Source organism: Dipodomys merriami, unplaced genomic scaffold, assembly GCF_024711535.1.
Source record: "Dipodomys merriami isolate MVZ:Mamm:240054 unplaced genomic scaffold, mDipMer1.0.p SCAF_551, whole genome shotgun sequence".
Lineage (NCBI taxonomy): Eukaryota > Metazoa > Chordata > Mammalia > Rodentia > Heteromyidae > Dipodomys > Dipodomys merriami.
The window spans coordinates 82,422-98,869 of record NW_027206126.1 but is presented as its reverse complement, the minus strand read 5'-3'; the positions used below and the strand labels follow the sequence as shown (position 1 = coordinate 98,869).

At 41.7% G+C, this 16,448-nt stretch overlaps 1 protein-coding gene across 1 annotated transcript in view; it reads left to right on the top strand.

The window, feature by feature from the left end:
- Positions 1 to 1,836: 1,836 nt before the first annotated feature.
- The window catches only part of LOC138811958 (calcium/manganese antiporter SLC30A10-like), a 40,983-nt gene continuing 26,371 nt past the window's right edge, over positions 1,837 to 16,448 (top strand). Inside the window, exon 1 of the mRNA XM_069999907.1 lies at positions 1,837 to 2,384. Within this exon, the coding sequence (XP_069856008.1) occupies positions 1,934 to 2,384 (451 nt within the window). The 5' untranslated portion in view covers positions 1,837 to 1,933. The remainder of the gene's footprint in view (positions 2,385 to 16,448) is intronic.

Here is a 16,448-nt window from a genome sequence, read left to right as displayed (position 1 = left end):
CTCAGATCTCAGCCTCCTGAGTAGCTAGGATTACAGGCGTGAACCACCTGCACCTGGCCTATCATTAATCTTTTTACTCTCCATTCTTTTGTACCTACTTCACACTGCCCTGAAGTCATGGCTGATAGGATCAGGCAGGAGTTCCAGGCTTTTTTGTTGTATTTAGGCCTTCAACAGCATAGACTAGACTCATCCACATTAGAAGGCAGTCTGCTCTGTCCATGGCTTCAAATGTTAACCTCATCCTGAAACATTCTCAAACCCCCAGAATTTCCCTTTGAAACCAAGGGAACACATAAAAGTAACTATCACATCAGACTATTCTTATGACTAGTTTTGTTTTTTGCATTACTAGGGTTTGAACTCTGGGCCTTCTGTTTGCTAAGTAGGTGTTCTATTGCTTGAGCCACACCCACAGGCTTTTGCTCTAGTTATTTTTGAATCAAAGTCTCCATTTTTTCCCGACCAACCTGGACCACAACTTATGCATGCTACCGGTATAGCTGGGATAGCAGATTACCTCACTGGGCCCAGCTTTTTCATTGCACAGGTCTCAAACCATAATGCCCCCAATCACGGTCTCCTGAGTGGGATACAGGCATGAGACAGCCTGTATTTCTTTTAAAGTAGTAGTAGTGAGGCTGTTCAATACAGGCCACTATTATTTTCCACATTGGTAAACCTCAAAGAGTTGTAAGGGTCTAACAGGTCTTAGGATTTTTTCCCCCCAATTGTGGGGCTTGAACTCAGGGCTGGGGCCCTGTCCTTGAACTTTTTTTGCTTAAAGCTAGGGCTCTACCCCTTTGAGCCACAGTTCTACTTCCAATTTTTAGGTAGGTAGTTGAAGTGAAAGTCTCACTACCTTTCCCGCCCCGGTTGGCTTTGAACTGTGATCCTCAGATCTCAGCCTCCTTACTAGCTAGAATTACAGGCTTAACCCACCAGCACCTGGCAGATCTTAGGATTTTTAAAGGATTTTTTTTTTTTTTTTGTCAGTTGTGGGGCTTGAACTCTGGGCCTGGGCACTGTCCATCAGCTCTTCAGCTCAAGGCAAGCGCTCTACCACTTGAGCTACAGTGCCACTTCCGGTTTTCTGGTGGTTTATTGGAGATAGGAGTCTCACGGTCTCTCCTGCCTGGGCTGGCTTTGAACCTCGATCCTCAGATCTCAGCCTCCTGAGTAGCTAGGATTACAGGCGTGAGCCCCAGTGCCCGGCTTTTAAAGGATTTTTAAGAATGAAATTTCCTTGCATCATAGTTTATCTTTTATCCTGAAGCTATGAGGGATTGTCTTAAGCTCCTCCGTATTAAAAATGCATCTCCATGCCTCAATGAGAAGAATGTTCTTCTTGTCTTATTTATGAAGACTGGAAGGAGGGTAGTAATTTATTCCTGGTCAGTGGGCAAAGTTGTAGACACTGTAGCTTTAACATTGGCTTTCACTTACTGTAGCTTTGATTTCCAGGTCAGTGGCCCTAGAATATTCCTGGTTTCACACAGTAGATGGCATTCAAAGCTACTTATACATCAGATGGTCAAGACATGGTTGTTGATATCAAATGACTTACTTCATTGCATGGAGCAGGAGAACCTGGAAAGTCCATAGGTATCCATGAGCTATACAATTGAAAGATATTTAGCTCTGTAAGAAAACAAAGACATACAACCAAACAAATGTCTCAAGTCCATATCGGAAGCCAGTGTCTTCCATTTCTACAAACCTTTGCTCACGTGACATCTCTTGCTTAATTGCCCTTTAAACTATTTTATGGCTTTATAGCAGCCTATAAAAGATGATTTCCAAATATGAGAAACACTGAGAGGCTGAAGGGGTGAATTAGCCAGGAGCTGTTATCAGGAAATCTGTGGCTGCTCTGCGAAGAGCTCGGCCTTCCTGAGAAACAGAGGAGAGACTTCCAGAACACTCAGCTGCTATGGGGCGCTACTCGGGAAGGAGCTTCCGTTTGATCGCCATGTGTGTGGTCAGCACCCTCCTTTTTGTGATGGAGTTAGTGATCTCTCACATAGGCAACTCCCTCTCTTTGGCATCCGATGCATTTGCCGTCCTTTCTCACCTTTTGTCCATGATCATAGGACTTTTCGGTGTCAGGGCTAGCAGAATAAAACATCACAGGAAGAGCACATTCGGTTTTCTTCGGGCAGATGTGGTGGGAGCATTTGGCAACAGTGTTTTTGCTGTGGCACTCATGTTCAGCATCCTGGTTGAAGCCATCAAGAGGTATATCAATCCCCAGAAGACAGAGAAGCCCCTGCTGGTACTTGGTGCTGGAGTCGTTGGGCTGTTCTTCAATGTTCTTAACTATGTCATCTTCTTGGACTGCTGCTACTGCACAGCGCCCAGGTCTCAGGGCGACACCAAAACAGGTAAAGCTCTTCAGATGGTGGTGGCAAAGTTATAGAGCGTTCTGGCAGGTGTTGTGTTCAGGGGCCTCTGGGGCTCCTATCTGGAGAGGCCTTACTCACTGGGTGGGCCTCTTGTCCTTGTGATTTTACAATAGGTCTTTCTTAGAAGACTGGCTTTCAGTCTGGCTTTTTCCTCTCAAAGAATGAAACAGTATGTTCAGATCAGTAGGAAGGAATCAAATGCACTGACCAGAGGTGTATGGGGAACAATTGGAAAGAAAATGCATGTGGTGTCATAAACAGTCTCCTTAGATGTGACATGGCTGTGTTTGAATTTTAAAGTTCTAAAAACGTGGGGCTGCATATCTAACTCACTGATAAACTCTTAGAGACACTGTTAACAGAAGTTAATGAATGTTATGTAAAACGGGGAGAGGGACGACACTAAAAGAAGATTGTGGTTTCTGACCAGGAATATTTGCACTTATTTATTGTAGGCATATATTCTCTGCGAGTAAAAGGAAAACAATGTACCTGTGAATCCTCAAAAAGGACTTAAGAGTGGATACCAAAATTACTGGGTCATCTGTTGCCAGATTGAATTAAATCTTGGAAGAAAACAGTAAATCTAAAAAGTAGCTTCTTTATGAGATGGAATCATGTTTTTTCACTTTAATGCCATAAAGTGACTTAAAATTATATATATCATTATATATAAGCTTGTATATATAATTATATATAAAATTATGTATATATATATATATGCTGCAAAAAATCAAAAATATATGTCAAGTTTTTCCTTATTTAGTATTGATCCTTTTTTTTTTCTGTTTGCATTCTTCAGTCATCATAGTCAGAGTTCAAGCCCCACAACTGACAAAAAAAAAAAATTAAAACATCCTATTTTGGGAAGTGGTGCTGTGGCTCAAGCTGTAGAGCGCTAGCCTTGAGCTGAAGAGCTGAGAGACAGCGCCCAGGCCCAGAGTTCAAGCCCCATGACCGACAAAAAAAAAAAAAAATCCTATTTTGTAAAAAGTAATATTAACGCAATATCATGATTACATCAGTCACCAAGTGAAAACTACCACTTGGGGTTTCAGATGATAAAATTCATGTATTCAATATGGCATGTATACAGAATTCAACTATATAATTATTAGGCATAAAGGTAAGCCTGGGAGATTATTTTAGATTGTCAGTATTACTGGGCTTACATATCTTTAGTTGTGCCACAAGATTTCTTTTTTCTCTCTTTCTTTCCTTCTTTCCTTCTTTCTTTCCTTCTTTCCTTCTTTCTTTCTTTCTTTCCTTCTTTCTTTCTTTCTTTCCTTCCTTCCTTCTTTCTTTCTTTCTTTCTTTCCTTCTTTCTTTTTTTCTTTCTTTCTTTCTTTCTTTCTTTCTTTCTTTCTTTCTTTCCTTTCTTTCTTTCTTTCTTTCTTCCTTTCTTCCTTTCTTTCTTTCTTTCTTTCTTTCTTCCTTTCTTTCTTTCTTCCTTTCTTTCTTTCTTTCTTTCTTTCTTTCTTTCTTTCTTTCTTTCTTTCTTTCTTTCTTTCTTTCTTTCTTTCTTTCTTTCTTTCTTTCTTTCTTTCTTTCTTTCTCCAGTCCTGGGGCTTGAACTCAGGGCCTGAACACTGTCCCTGAGCTTCTTTTGCTCAAGGCTAGCACTCTACCACTTGATCCACAGCACACTTCTGGCCTTTTCTGTTTATGTGGTACTGAGGAATCAAACCCAGGGTTTCGTACATGCTAGGCAAGCACTCTACCACTAAGCCACATTTCCAGCCCCTAACTTTATTCTTGATAGATGATCTCTGTCTGCGTTTAACAAAGACATTTAGGTTAGAGTTCTGACTTTGACACAGTTAGAACTTATATACATTCATAGTTCTTTTTCATAAGCTGAATTATTATCACACAGCTCTTAATTCACTTTTCCTTTGGGAAACCACTTTCTAGCATTTATGTCCATGCTGAGGTAACAGTTAAAAGGCTTAAGGAAAGAATGTTACCCTGACCACATGGGCTTCTGCTGGTTTTATTCTGGAGTATGTCTCTTCCTGTAGAGTATATGGTATTACATTGTATTTTTCTTTAATAACTAAGTGCACTTTATAGCCAATGCTTCAATATTGGTATTCTATGTTACATTGTTATTTTGGCAGCTTTTAGTGTCTTGAATTTTTTTTTGGAGGGGGGGTCCTGTCATGGGCCTGAACTCTGGGCCTGGGCGCTGTCCCTCAGCTCTTCAGCTCAAGGCTAGCGCTCTACCACTTGAGCCACAGTGCCACTTCCAGCTTTTTTCTTTTTGCTTATGTGGTGCTGAGGAATCAAACTCAGGGCCTCAGGCATGCAAGGCAAGTGCTCTACCACTGAGCCACCTTCCCAGCCCCTCCTTGAATTTTTTTATTAGAAATTTCAGTGTTTAAGGTTTCCAAGGAGTTTTAGGACAACTGTTTAGCTTGTTACCATTTATGTCTGTAGGTAAGTATTTATTGTTTTGTTTGAGTCACAGATTGTTTTGTATTGGTACTAGATTTTGAACTCATGGCTGGCCTAAAGTTTTCTTGGCTGGATTGCTTGGCTGGGGCTCTACTATTTGAGCCATGCTTCCAGCCTAGCCTTTTTTTGGAGATGGAACTACACTGTAGACTTTTGTGCTTGGACTGGATTGGAACCTACAATCCTCTGGATCTCAGCCTCCTGAGCAGCTAATACAACAGGCGTGAGCCACTGGCTCCCAGCTTCGAAACCACATTTTAGTGTCCTTCCCATTATTAAAAGAGTAAATATGTAGGTCAAATAAATCTCATAAGTTAACATTGACCTAACAAGAATTAGCTTACATTTCAGTAGGAAATATAACTAATCCATGTATAATAATATCTAAGGGAGAAAAAAATGCTTATATTTGAAACAAGGTCTCATTATGTAGCCCAGTTTTTCCTGGAACTCATGATTCTCTTGCCTTAGCCTGCTGAATGCTGGAGTTTCAGGCATGAACCACCATGCCAGATGAGGGGAGAAAAATGGTTCTTCACTTCAAAAGATTTGTCTTTATTTAGTGCATATAAAACCTTGGCTTGAAATACTTTGAGGTGCCTATTGACTAGAGAACTGCTGATATCGGCTGGGTTAGTGTTCAGAATGCAGTAATCCATCATCCTGGTGGGATCTGTAGCGAGAGACCTTCTCACTCAGCAAAACTGCAGTCTCCCTGGTTCGTAGATCTTTTACTGTTCTGCTTTATATGAATGCTGTGAGAACTGATACTCATTATGCTTGTTTGAGATCACAGAAAAGGAAAATAATGATAATAATAATCAAGGCCACTAACTTGAAGTATTACCCAAATGGTATATATGGTTAAGACTTTCAACATGGTTGGATCTCATGGAGTGACTTAGGCAGACATACAAAGTCAGGTGTATTTTTAAAAACATGGAGAAAAAAAGAATATGTGAAGTATATGACTGTAACCTCAGCATTTAGGAGATAGAGGGAGGAGAAGCTCAAGTTTGAGGCCAGACTGGTCTGTGAGACATTGGGGTAGAGAGGGAGAAAGAAAGAGGTGGGGAGGAAGCAAAAGAAAACAAAGAGAAAGAAGAAAAGTAAGAAGGAGAAATGGGGGGAAGGAAGAAAGTGAAAAAAGAAGGAAGGAAAGAAAGGAGAAGAAAAGAAAAAGAAAAAGGAGAAAAGGAAGGCAGGCAGAAAGGAGCAGGAGGGAAGGAAAGAAATAAGTGAAAGAAGAAAGAAAAAAAGGGCTGGGAATGTGGCTTAGTGGTAGAGTGCTTGCCTGGCATGCATGAAACCCTGGATTTGATACTTCAATTCCACATAAACAGAAAAGTCAAGACGTGGTACAGTGGCTCAAGTGGTAGAGCGCTAGCCTTGAGCACAGAAAACCTCAAGGACAGAATCCAGGCCCTGAGTTCAAGCCCCAGGGCTGGCTTCCAACTGTGATAATCAGATCCCAGCCTCCTGAGTAGCTAGGATTACAGGCGTGAGCTTCTGGCACCCACCCCTACAGCCCCTTTTTATTTGCTGGTTATTTTTTTTTACACTATGTAGAAAATGATTTATATAACTTGTAGACAGGGATGGGAAGGGGAAACTGGGGAAAGCAAAGGAAGGGGTGGCATTGTCCAAAAGAAATGTACTCCTTACCTAACTTATGTAGTGGTAACCCATTTCCCATTAATAATAACACATTAAAAATATTTTGGCTGGGAATGTGGCTTAGTGGCAGAGTGCTTGCCTAGCATGCATGAAGCCCTGGGTTCGATTCCTCAGTACCACATAAACAGAAAAAGTGGGAAGTGGCGCTGTGGCTCAAATGAATGGTAGAGTGCTAGCCTTGAGCAAAAAAGCAGTTCAGGGACAGTGCCCAGGCTCTGAGTTCAATGTGCTGGTTATTTGTTAGAGTCTTACTTAATTCTTAGGCATGCACCTGGATCTTGAAGCATCTATTTTAGGCTTCCTGTTGTTACCAGCTTAATACGTACACAGCTTCTTCTACTGAGTTGGACTCTCATGGGCTTTTCTACGTAGGCTGTACTGGTACAAGAATCCTCCCAGTCTTAGCCTTCCACATAGCTAGAATTATAGGTGTACACCATGACACCCAACTAATGACTGAAAGGGGAGTCTAGTGAACTTGTTTGTTTTAGCTGGCCTCAAACTATAAACCTCCTGAGCTCAGCCTCCCTGTGGCTAGGATTATGGGCATGAGCCACTGGTGCCAGGCTCCTTCCTTCTACCCATCTTTCTTTTTTTTTTTTTGTCGGTCGTGGGGCTTGAACTCTGGGCCTGGGTGCTGTCCCTCAGCTCTTCAGCTCAAGGTGAGCGCTCTACCACTTGAGCTACAGCGCCACTTCCGGTTTTCTGGTGGTTTATTGGAGATAGGAGTCTCAAGGTCTTTCCTGCCCGGGCTGGCTTTGAACCTCGATCCTCAGATCTCAGCCTCCTGAGTAGCTAGGATTACAGGCGTGAGCCACCAGCGCCCGGCTTCCATCTTTCTTTCTTTGAGATAGGGCCTTACTATATAGTCCAACCGCTTCCATCTTTCTTTCTTTGAGATAGGGCCTTACTATATAGTCCAGGTTGGCCTTGAACTCACAATCCTCCTGCCTCAGCTCCCCTGTGTGGAGATTTATAGGTGGGAGCCATTATGTTTAACAGTTTCTACTTTTTCCTATTCCTTATTTACTTTGATTTTTCCCTTGATTTTCAGGTTGATTTTTGCTCCATTTCTTTTCTGAAAAGTATTTTTCAAGCCTGAATTTTCTTTAAAATGTAACTACTAGAACACTATGCAGCCGGGCGCTGGTGGCTCACGCCTGTAATCCTAGCTACTCAGGAGGCTGAGATCTGAGGATCACGGTTCAAAGCCAGCCCGGGCAGGAGAGACCATGAGACTCCTATCTAGACTCCTATCTCCAATAAAACCACCAGAAAACCGGAAGTGGCGCTGTAGCTCAAGTGGTAGAGCGCTCGCCTTGAGCTGAAGAGCTAAGGGACAACGCCCAGGCCCAGAGTTCAAGCCCCACGACCGACAAAAAAAAAAAAACAAAAAAAAAACAAAAAAAAAAACACTATGCACTTGACTTACACTGGAACTGAAAATCTTGCTATACACTGGCCTTTTTTTTTTTAAGCTAAAACTAATTTTAGGCAGCTCACTTTCTAGTACCATGGCTTTTAGTCTCTTTTGCATCTTTTTTTTCTGTCTAGGACATATCAGTCTTGTTTAAGATCATATTTATTTTTTGTTGGTCTTGGGGCTTGTGCTGACCCTGAGCATTTGTACTCAAGGCTAGTTAGGGCTCTACCACGTTGAGCCATAGAGCCATTTCTGGTTTTCTGGTGGTTAATTGGAGACAAGAGTCTCAGACTTTCCTCCCAGGCTGGTTTTGTACCATGATCCTCAGATCTCAGCCTCCTGGGTGGCTAGTATTACAGGTGTGAGCCACTGGTTCCCGGCTTTCATATCATTTATAAGTGATGAATTTTATCTGATACATGTGTATTTTTATTTATTTATTTTTTTACAAATTCCTTAGTATTTGATTTTGTTTTATTTTGTGCCTTCTCTCCTCCCTCCTAATGTCATGTTCTTCCAATCAACTTGCTAGAGGCAATGGCAACACAGTCTTTATCTAAGGAGGTTGCAGCAGAAGGTCACTAAATTTGATGCTTCTTCAGTGGCAAATATACTGCAGTAAACAAGATAGATATAAAAACTATAGAAGCCTGGTACCAATGGCTCACTCTTGTAATCCTAGCTACTCAAGACTCTGCGATCTGAGGATCATGGTACAAAACCAGCCTGAGAGGAAAGTCTGAGACTCTTGTCTTCAATTAACCACCAGAAAACCAGAAATGGCTCAATGGCTCAAAGTGGTAGAGCACTAGCCTTGAGTACAAAAGCTCAGGGTCAGCACAGGCCCCAAATTCAAGCCCCATGACCGACAAAAAAATAAATATGATTTACCAGTGGCTCATTCCTGTAATCCTAGTGACTCAGGAGGCTGAGATCTGGGGATTGCAGTTCAAAGCCAACCCAGGCAGAAAAGTCTCCATAAGACTCTTACCTCCAATTATCCACTCAAAAAATCAGAAGTGGTGCTGTGGCTCCAAGTGATAGAACATCTAGTCCCAGGTGAAAAACTAAGAGAAAGCACCCAGGCTCTGAGTTCAGGACTTATAACTGACAAAGCAATATCAAAAACAAACAACAACAACAACCAAGACTATGCAAGCCTGGTCTTGATGGTCATACCTGTAATCCTAGCTAGTCAGAGGCTGAGATCGGAGCAGTGTGGTTTGAAGATACCTGGGTAGACAAACCTGAGAGACTTTATTTCTAGTCAGCCATCAAAAAGCCAGAAGTGGAGCTCTAACTCCAGTGGTAGAGTGCCAGCCTTGAGCAAAAGAGCTAAGGAATAGTAGCCAGGTCCTGAGTTTAAGCCCAGTACCAGAATTAAAAAAACAAAAACAAAAAAACAAGAACACCAAAAAAACTTATACAGACTATGGTAGAGAAGGCCTGTAATCCCCTCCCCCAGGGAGCTGAGGCAGGAGACAGGGCTAGGAGGTGGGAAGTATTTGGGATCTACACAGCAAAAGAAAACATTTTGAATAGGAGAAGGGACAGGTTCCTAGACACCTATCTCCTGGGAGCACTTTCTTCTAGTTCACAGGCAGGATTGGGATGACTGGAAATGGGCAATAAACATGATTCCCTGAAATATCCCTTTGCAGGGTTCTATATTTGACACTATACTATTTTCAGAGTACAGTACCATTTTTTTTTTTTTTTTGGTCGGTCGTGGGGCTTGAACTCTGGGCCTGGGTGCTGTCCCTGAGCTCTTCAGCTCAAGGTGAGCACTCTACCACTTGAGTTACAGCGCCACTTCCGGTTTTCTGGTGGTTTATTGGAGATAAGAGTCTCACAGACTTTCCTGCCTGGGCTGGCTTTGAACAGCAATCCTCAGATTTCAGCCTCCTGAGTAGCTAGGATTGCAGGCATGAGCCACTTGCGCCTGGCTTACAGTACCATTTTTAGTCTCCATTAACTGCAGTGATAATAGCATCTATCTCATAAGTGATTTGTTTTTGTTTTCTTTTGATTGGTTGTTGGGCTTGAACTCAGGGCCTGGGCTCTGTCCTAGAGCTCTTTTGCTCAAAACTAGCATTCTCCCACTTTAAACCACAGCGCCACTTCTGGTTTCTGGTGATTAATTGGAGATAGGAGTCTCAGGGACTTTCCTGCCCTGACTGGCTTTGAACTGTAACCCTCAGATCTCAGCCTCCTGAGTAGCAAGGATTGCAGGTGTGAGCCATTGGCACCTAGTATCATAGGAGAGTTTAATCAATTCCCTGCATCTCTCTTTCAAAACCAGCCTGGGCAATAGGTCAAGAAAATTTTAAAAAATGATCATGTAAATGTGAAGCTCATATATTAGGCTCTTATTTCCAAGTTACAGATGAAAAATCAAAGAAACCAAATGTCCCACAGCTAATGCAAAGATAATGCCAGTATATTCTGGGATGGTGGGGGACTGATATAATTTTGGTTTTCTTCATAGTCAAATGTTTATAAGAAATAGACAATGCATTTCTGCTTGTTATTTTCTGTTTCTTTCTCTGTTGATAGAAATGGTATAGTAGTCATGGTACTGTTTGAAAAAACACTAGAGACAGCTGTGATGACATCGATATACTCAAGTTCTGCCATCATCCTTTGTGAGGAGCAATAATATCTATAGATATTTAGAATGCATTCCAAAGTCCGAGTCCTGTTAGTTATTATCTACATCTAAGATATTATCTTGACAGAACTCTGAGGAAGTAATTTTTGATAAAGTAGGATCTGTATTCTTGCCTTTATTTGCAGTGACATCTCTAAGATGTAGGATTTTGGTAGGACATAGGAAAAAAGTTCTCCTTACCTCAGATCAGTGAGAGGGGGTGGGTGGGCCGTGGGGTGAGCATTGTCAGTGGGTTTTGCTTCCTGGGCAGCAGGAACAGCAGTTCCCAAACTCTACGTACTTACAGCATTTGTAAATTGGAAAGATTTTTGTTTTTTTTTAAAGATATTATTGGCTCTAGTTTTTCACCCCACTCCCATTCCTTTTATCTTTTCCTTGCACGGTGCTAGTTATATAATGTTAGACCTGCTTATCTCTTCCATGCCCTGTAAGATCTTTCATATTTTCCATCCAGGAAAACATAGTTCTTCAGATTTATCCTCACTAATTCCTTTTCCTCTTTGACTCTGGTGCTCATTAACTTGCCCATAGCTTTTGTAAGTTTTATATTGACATGAATTTAGATTCACACCAAATTATAAAGCAAATTCAAAACTAGTAATACTTTTTGTCTAGTTCGCCCCAATGAAACTATGATATTGATAAATTAATGGGTTTTTGTATTTTATGCCATTTTGTCAAATGTAAGTTTGTGTGACCATTATCAAATTAAATCTCCACAAAGATGTCCCTCCTCATTCTGTCCTTTTACAATCACACTCACCATTCCCTCTCTGCTCCTCAGCTCCGTGTCTTAGAAACAACGTCTGATTTCCTTTTTTGAAATCTAATTACACAAAGGGAATGTGCATAGGTGACCTTTGAGATTGTCTTTTCTCTTCCAGCATAAGCTCTTAAGAATCATTAAAGTCGTGGGGCTGGGAAGGTGTCTCAGTGGTAGAGTACTTGCCTTGCATGCCTGAGACCCTGGGTTTGATTCCTCAGCACCACATAAGCAAAAAGAAAAAAAAAGCTGGAAGTGGCACTGTGGCTCAAGTGGTAGAGCACTAGCCTTGAGCTGAAGAGCTGAGGGACAGCGCCCAGGCCCAGAGTTCAGGCCCCACTACTGGACCCAAAAAAAGAATCATTAAAGTGGTTACTTATGTCAGTAGTTTGTTTCTTTAATTATGTGGTCTGGGATTCTTATAAATATCATAATAATATAATATTATTATATATGTAATCTAACATATGTAATTATATGCTATAATATATTATGTTTTATATATTACATTATATGTACATTATATAATTATTATTTTACTATATTTATTATTATAGAATATGGATTTTTAAGCCCTTCTGCTCATTGTAACTGGTATATTAATTAATTAATTAATATTTTGGGGCCTGTCTTGGGTCCTGAACTCTGGGCCTGAGCACTGTCCCTGAGCTCTACCACTTGAGCCACAGTGCCACTTCCAGCTTTTTTCTTTTTGCTTATGTGGTGCTGAGGAATCAAACCCAGGGCCTCATGCATGCAAGGCAAGTGCTCTACCACTGAGCCACTTTCCCAGCCTCTATTTTTTTTTTTAATTTTTCCAGTCCTGGGGTTGAAACTCAGGGCCTGAGCACTGACCCTGAGCTTCTTTTGTTCAAGGCTAGCACTCTACCACTTGAGCCACAGTGCCACTTCTGGCTTTTTCTTTTTATGTGGTACTGAGGAATTGAACCCAGAGTTTCATGCATGCTAGGCAAGCATTCTGCCACCAAGCCACATCCCCAGCCCTTACCTGTATTTTTTTAATTAATTAATTAATTTATTTATTTTTGTTGGTCTTGGGGCTTGAACTCTGGGCCTGGGTCCTGTCCCTCAGCTCCTCAACTCAAGGCTAGCACTCTACCACTTGACCTACATACAGCACCACTTCAGTTTCCTGGTGGTTTATGGGATATAAGAGTCTCATGGACTTTCCTGCCTGGGCTGGCTTTGAACCAGATCTCAGCTTCCTGAGTAGGTAGGATTATAGTAGTGAGCCACTGGAGCCTGCCTTAACTTAGACCACTTCAGTTTATTACAATTATTGGATGATAGGGTTTAAGTCTGATAATTGTTTTCTGTTTGTATTTGTTCCTTCTAGTTTTTACTTCTCTGTTTTTCTTTTCTTGTTTTCCTTAATTTTTAGAATTCCATTCTAACTTTTCTGTTGCTTTTATTTATTTATTTTTTGTTAGTTTGAACTTAGGGCCTCGGCACTATCCCTAAGCTCTTTCGCTCAGGGCTAATCCATTGAATTTTTGTCCATGTTATTGTATTTTTCAGTTTTTAAATTTCCATTTTATTTTTATACCTCCTACAATAGTTTCTTGTGTTTTATTCTGTGTCTCCTAGTTGTATTGTTAATGGCTTAATTCCTTAAATTGATTCCTTTTCTTCTTTATGGCATGTAAAGCTGGTGTTTTTGTTGGACTTTCTTCCTTTTACTTGTCCATTGCTTTCCGGGCCATTTATTTTTCAAACATAGATTTTGTTCTCATCACAGTGAGAGAAATGAAGTCAATGTTTTAAGGGTCTTCCAAAAACAACTGTTGTCCAAACAAATCTTGTCAACTCTCACCTCTCTGAGTTGGATAATCTCACTCAAAAGGCATTTTGCAATTATATTTAAAAAAATCTAACATAGGCCTGATTCAAAGACCAGATTTTTGTCTGGTCTTCAATGTGTCTTTTCTTCCCAGTATCTCTCCTTAAAGTCCTAATTCTATTTCTTGTTTTGTTTCATTTCTTTTCTTTTTGATGTTGTTAGTGGTTGTAGGGCTGAAATTCAGGGCCTGAGGGCTGCCCCTGAGCTTTCGCACTCAAGGCTAGCACTCTACCACTTTGAGCCATGGCACAACTTCCAGTTTTCTAGCAATTAATTGGAGATGAGAATCTCCAATGAGAATCTTGAATAGCAATCCTCAGCTCCTGAGTAGCTAGGATTACAGGCGTGAGCCACCAGTGCCTGGCTCTTTTTTTTTTTTGTCTGTTATGGGGTCTAAACTCTGGGCCTGGGTGCTGTCCCTCAGCTCTTCAGCTCAAGGCTAGCATTCTACCATGCATGGGAGGCAAGCACTCTACCATTGAGCCACCTTCCCAGCCCTCATTTTGTTTTTGAGGCAGAGTCTCATCAGGTAGAATGATTGGCAGCAAACACAAGATCCTCCTGCCTCAGCTCCTGAATGTCGATATTATAGGCATGCACCTCAAAGACCTTTATTTTCATTTAGTTTACCTCTGGATGGAGGGCACATCAAGGTCATCCTGTAGAAGAACAAGTAGAATTGGAGATACAACTATAGCCATTGTTTGGAAACACCACCCAACTTTTCCTCTGGTCACAATTCACATCATGGGCTGGGAAGATGGCTCAGTGGTAGAGCACTTGCCTTGCATGCATGAGGCCCTGGGTTCAATTCCTCAGCACCACATAAGCAAAAAGAAAAAAGCTGGAAGTGGCGCTGTGGCTCAAGTGTTAGAGTGCTAGCCTTGAGCTGAAGAGCTGAGGGACAGCGCCCAGGCCCAGAGTTCAGGCCCCACAACCGGACCCAAAAACACAATTCACATCACTTCCTCATGCAAGATTGACTTATCTCTCTCCAAAATTCCTAAATGCTCATCCAATGTGCTATCAGCTCCACATGCTTGGCAGGGTCTTGTCTTAAATGGGTCCAGGATGAATGAAGCATCTCGGGTATAGTTCCTTATATATGGTTCCTTCAGTTTCTTGAGATCTGGGACTAAAGAAACAAATGACTTGCCCTCCACACATCCAACACACAGTGATAGGACAGGTATAGTACAATGGAAGTTTGCCTCAACTGTGTTTGTTTTAGACAGCATTTACAACTTTAGGAGGATGACTTGTGTGTGTGTGTGTGTGTGTGTGTGTGTGTGTGTGTGTGTGTGTGTGTGTGTGGTCGGTCGTGGGGCTTGAACTCTGGGCTTGGACGTTGTCCCTGTGCTCTTCAGCTCAAGGCGAGCACTGTACCCCTTGAGCCACAGCAACACTTCCGGTTTTCTAGTGGTTTATTAGAGATAAGAGTCTCAAGGACTTTCCTGCCCGGGCTGGCTTTGAACCGTGATCCTCAGATCTCAGCCTCCTGAGTAGCTAGGATTACACGCGTGAGCCACTGGCACCTGGCTATGAAGGATGACTTTTAATAGTTTCCTAAGTATGTCTCCCTCTGGTGGTGAGGAGGCTGTATTCCAGACACTTGACATTTCTGTGAAAAGATTTCCCTCATTCCTAGTCCCTCAATCTGATCAAAGCTAATACTCCTGTTGAGTGTTTAGAGTAACACCTCCCCAAATAAGCACACCCACACCCACATCCCCCTAAATAGCCCCACACCCAGACCCACACACGCTAAAGAATGTTTGGGTATAGGCCTGTTTCCTTTCTTTTTCTTCTTTTTCTTCTACCCTTAGGAGAACTATCTTCCTCTAGTTTAATCTGCCTGTTGTTTTGTGAGCAAATTACTGTATTTCATTTCCTATGCAACTAAGTCTGAAGCCTATAATAACACTAATACACACAGGGGCTGGGAATGTGGCTCAGTGGTAGAGCGCTTGCCTTGCATACATGAGGCCTTGGATTCGATTCCTCAGCACCTAGCAACTCAGGAGGCTGAAATCTGAGGATCTCAGTTCAAAGCCAGCCCAGGCAGGAACATCCATGAGACTCTTATCTCCAATTAACCACCAGAAAACTGCAAGTGGTGCTGTGGCTCAAGTGGTAGAACACTTTTCTTGAGCTAAAGAACTCAGGGACAGTGCCCAGGCCCAGAGTTCAAGCCCCATGACCGACCAAAAAAAAAAAAAAAAGTGTCCATCTGTAGGCAATAGCTGCTGTGACCTGCCAACATCAAAATGCTTGAGAGATCCCCTTCACAACAGATTTGACATGAGCCTCACCAGAAACGCAATCCCTGTGTTTCTTTAGCCTTAGGAAAACCACTTATCTTTCTTGAGGTTCTTGAGAACTCGTATCAGATAGGTTGGAGCTTTGGGGACTTGTAATACCTGTTTCTCACTTTCCTAGGTAGATATGATGGATAGATTAGATATAGCTGACAGCTGAATATAAACTTTATTACAGATAGTAAAGGGTCTGGCTTAGATATGTAGTGACAGGAGCGGAATTATCTTCTAGGTTTCCACATCTTCTTCTCCAGGGCAGAGCCTGTTTCAGTTAGCTTTCCTATGGGTCAGGAGTGCAGATCTCTGTAGGAACGTAAATCTGTAGTTCAAATGGTAGAGTGTTAGCCTTAAGCAAAAAGAAGCTCAGGGACAGTGCCCAGGACCTGAGATCAAACCCCAGAATTGGCAAAAAAAAAAAAAAGACCCACAGAAAACAAACAAAAACCTTGTGGGCTTACTGTGCTCAGTTCAGATTGCTCACTTAGCCCCCAGCCCATAGTGCAGCAACAGCCCCACTGGGACCATTTGCTGGTACATTGGACTTTGCCCCAAACATAGTTACTAGGAAGGGCTAACTATGTCTACTTCAATAGTTCTTATTTCAACATAGAAAATTATTCTCTTGGACAAATAACCTTTCCTGTTTTCATATTGTTTAAACTTTAAGGGGAGTCTAGCAAAAAAAAAAAAGAAAGCTGCTGTTTGTGGAGGTGTTTGGGATAGCATCAAATAACAGGTGAAATTTTTTGTGGAGGTTATTAAATCATATAGCCAAATATAGTGGTTCACATCTGTAATCCCAGCACTCAGGAGGCTGAGGTAGGAGCATTACATGTTTGAGGATAGCTTGTCTCAAAAAAATTATCATCTGGG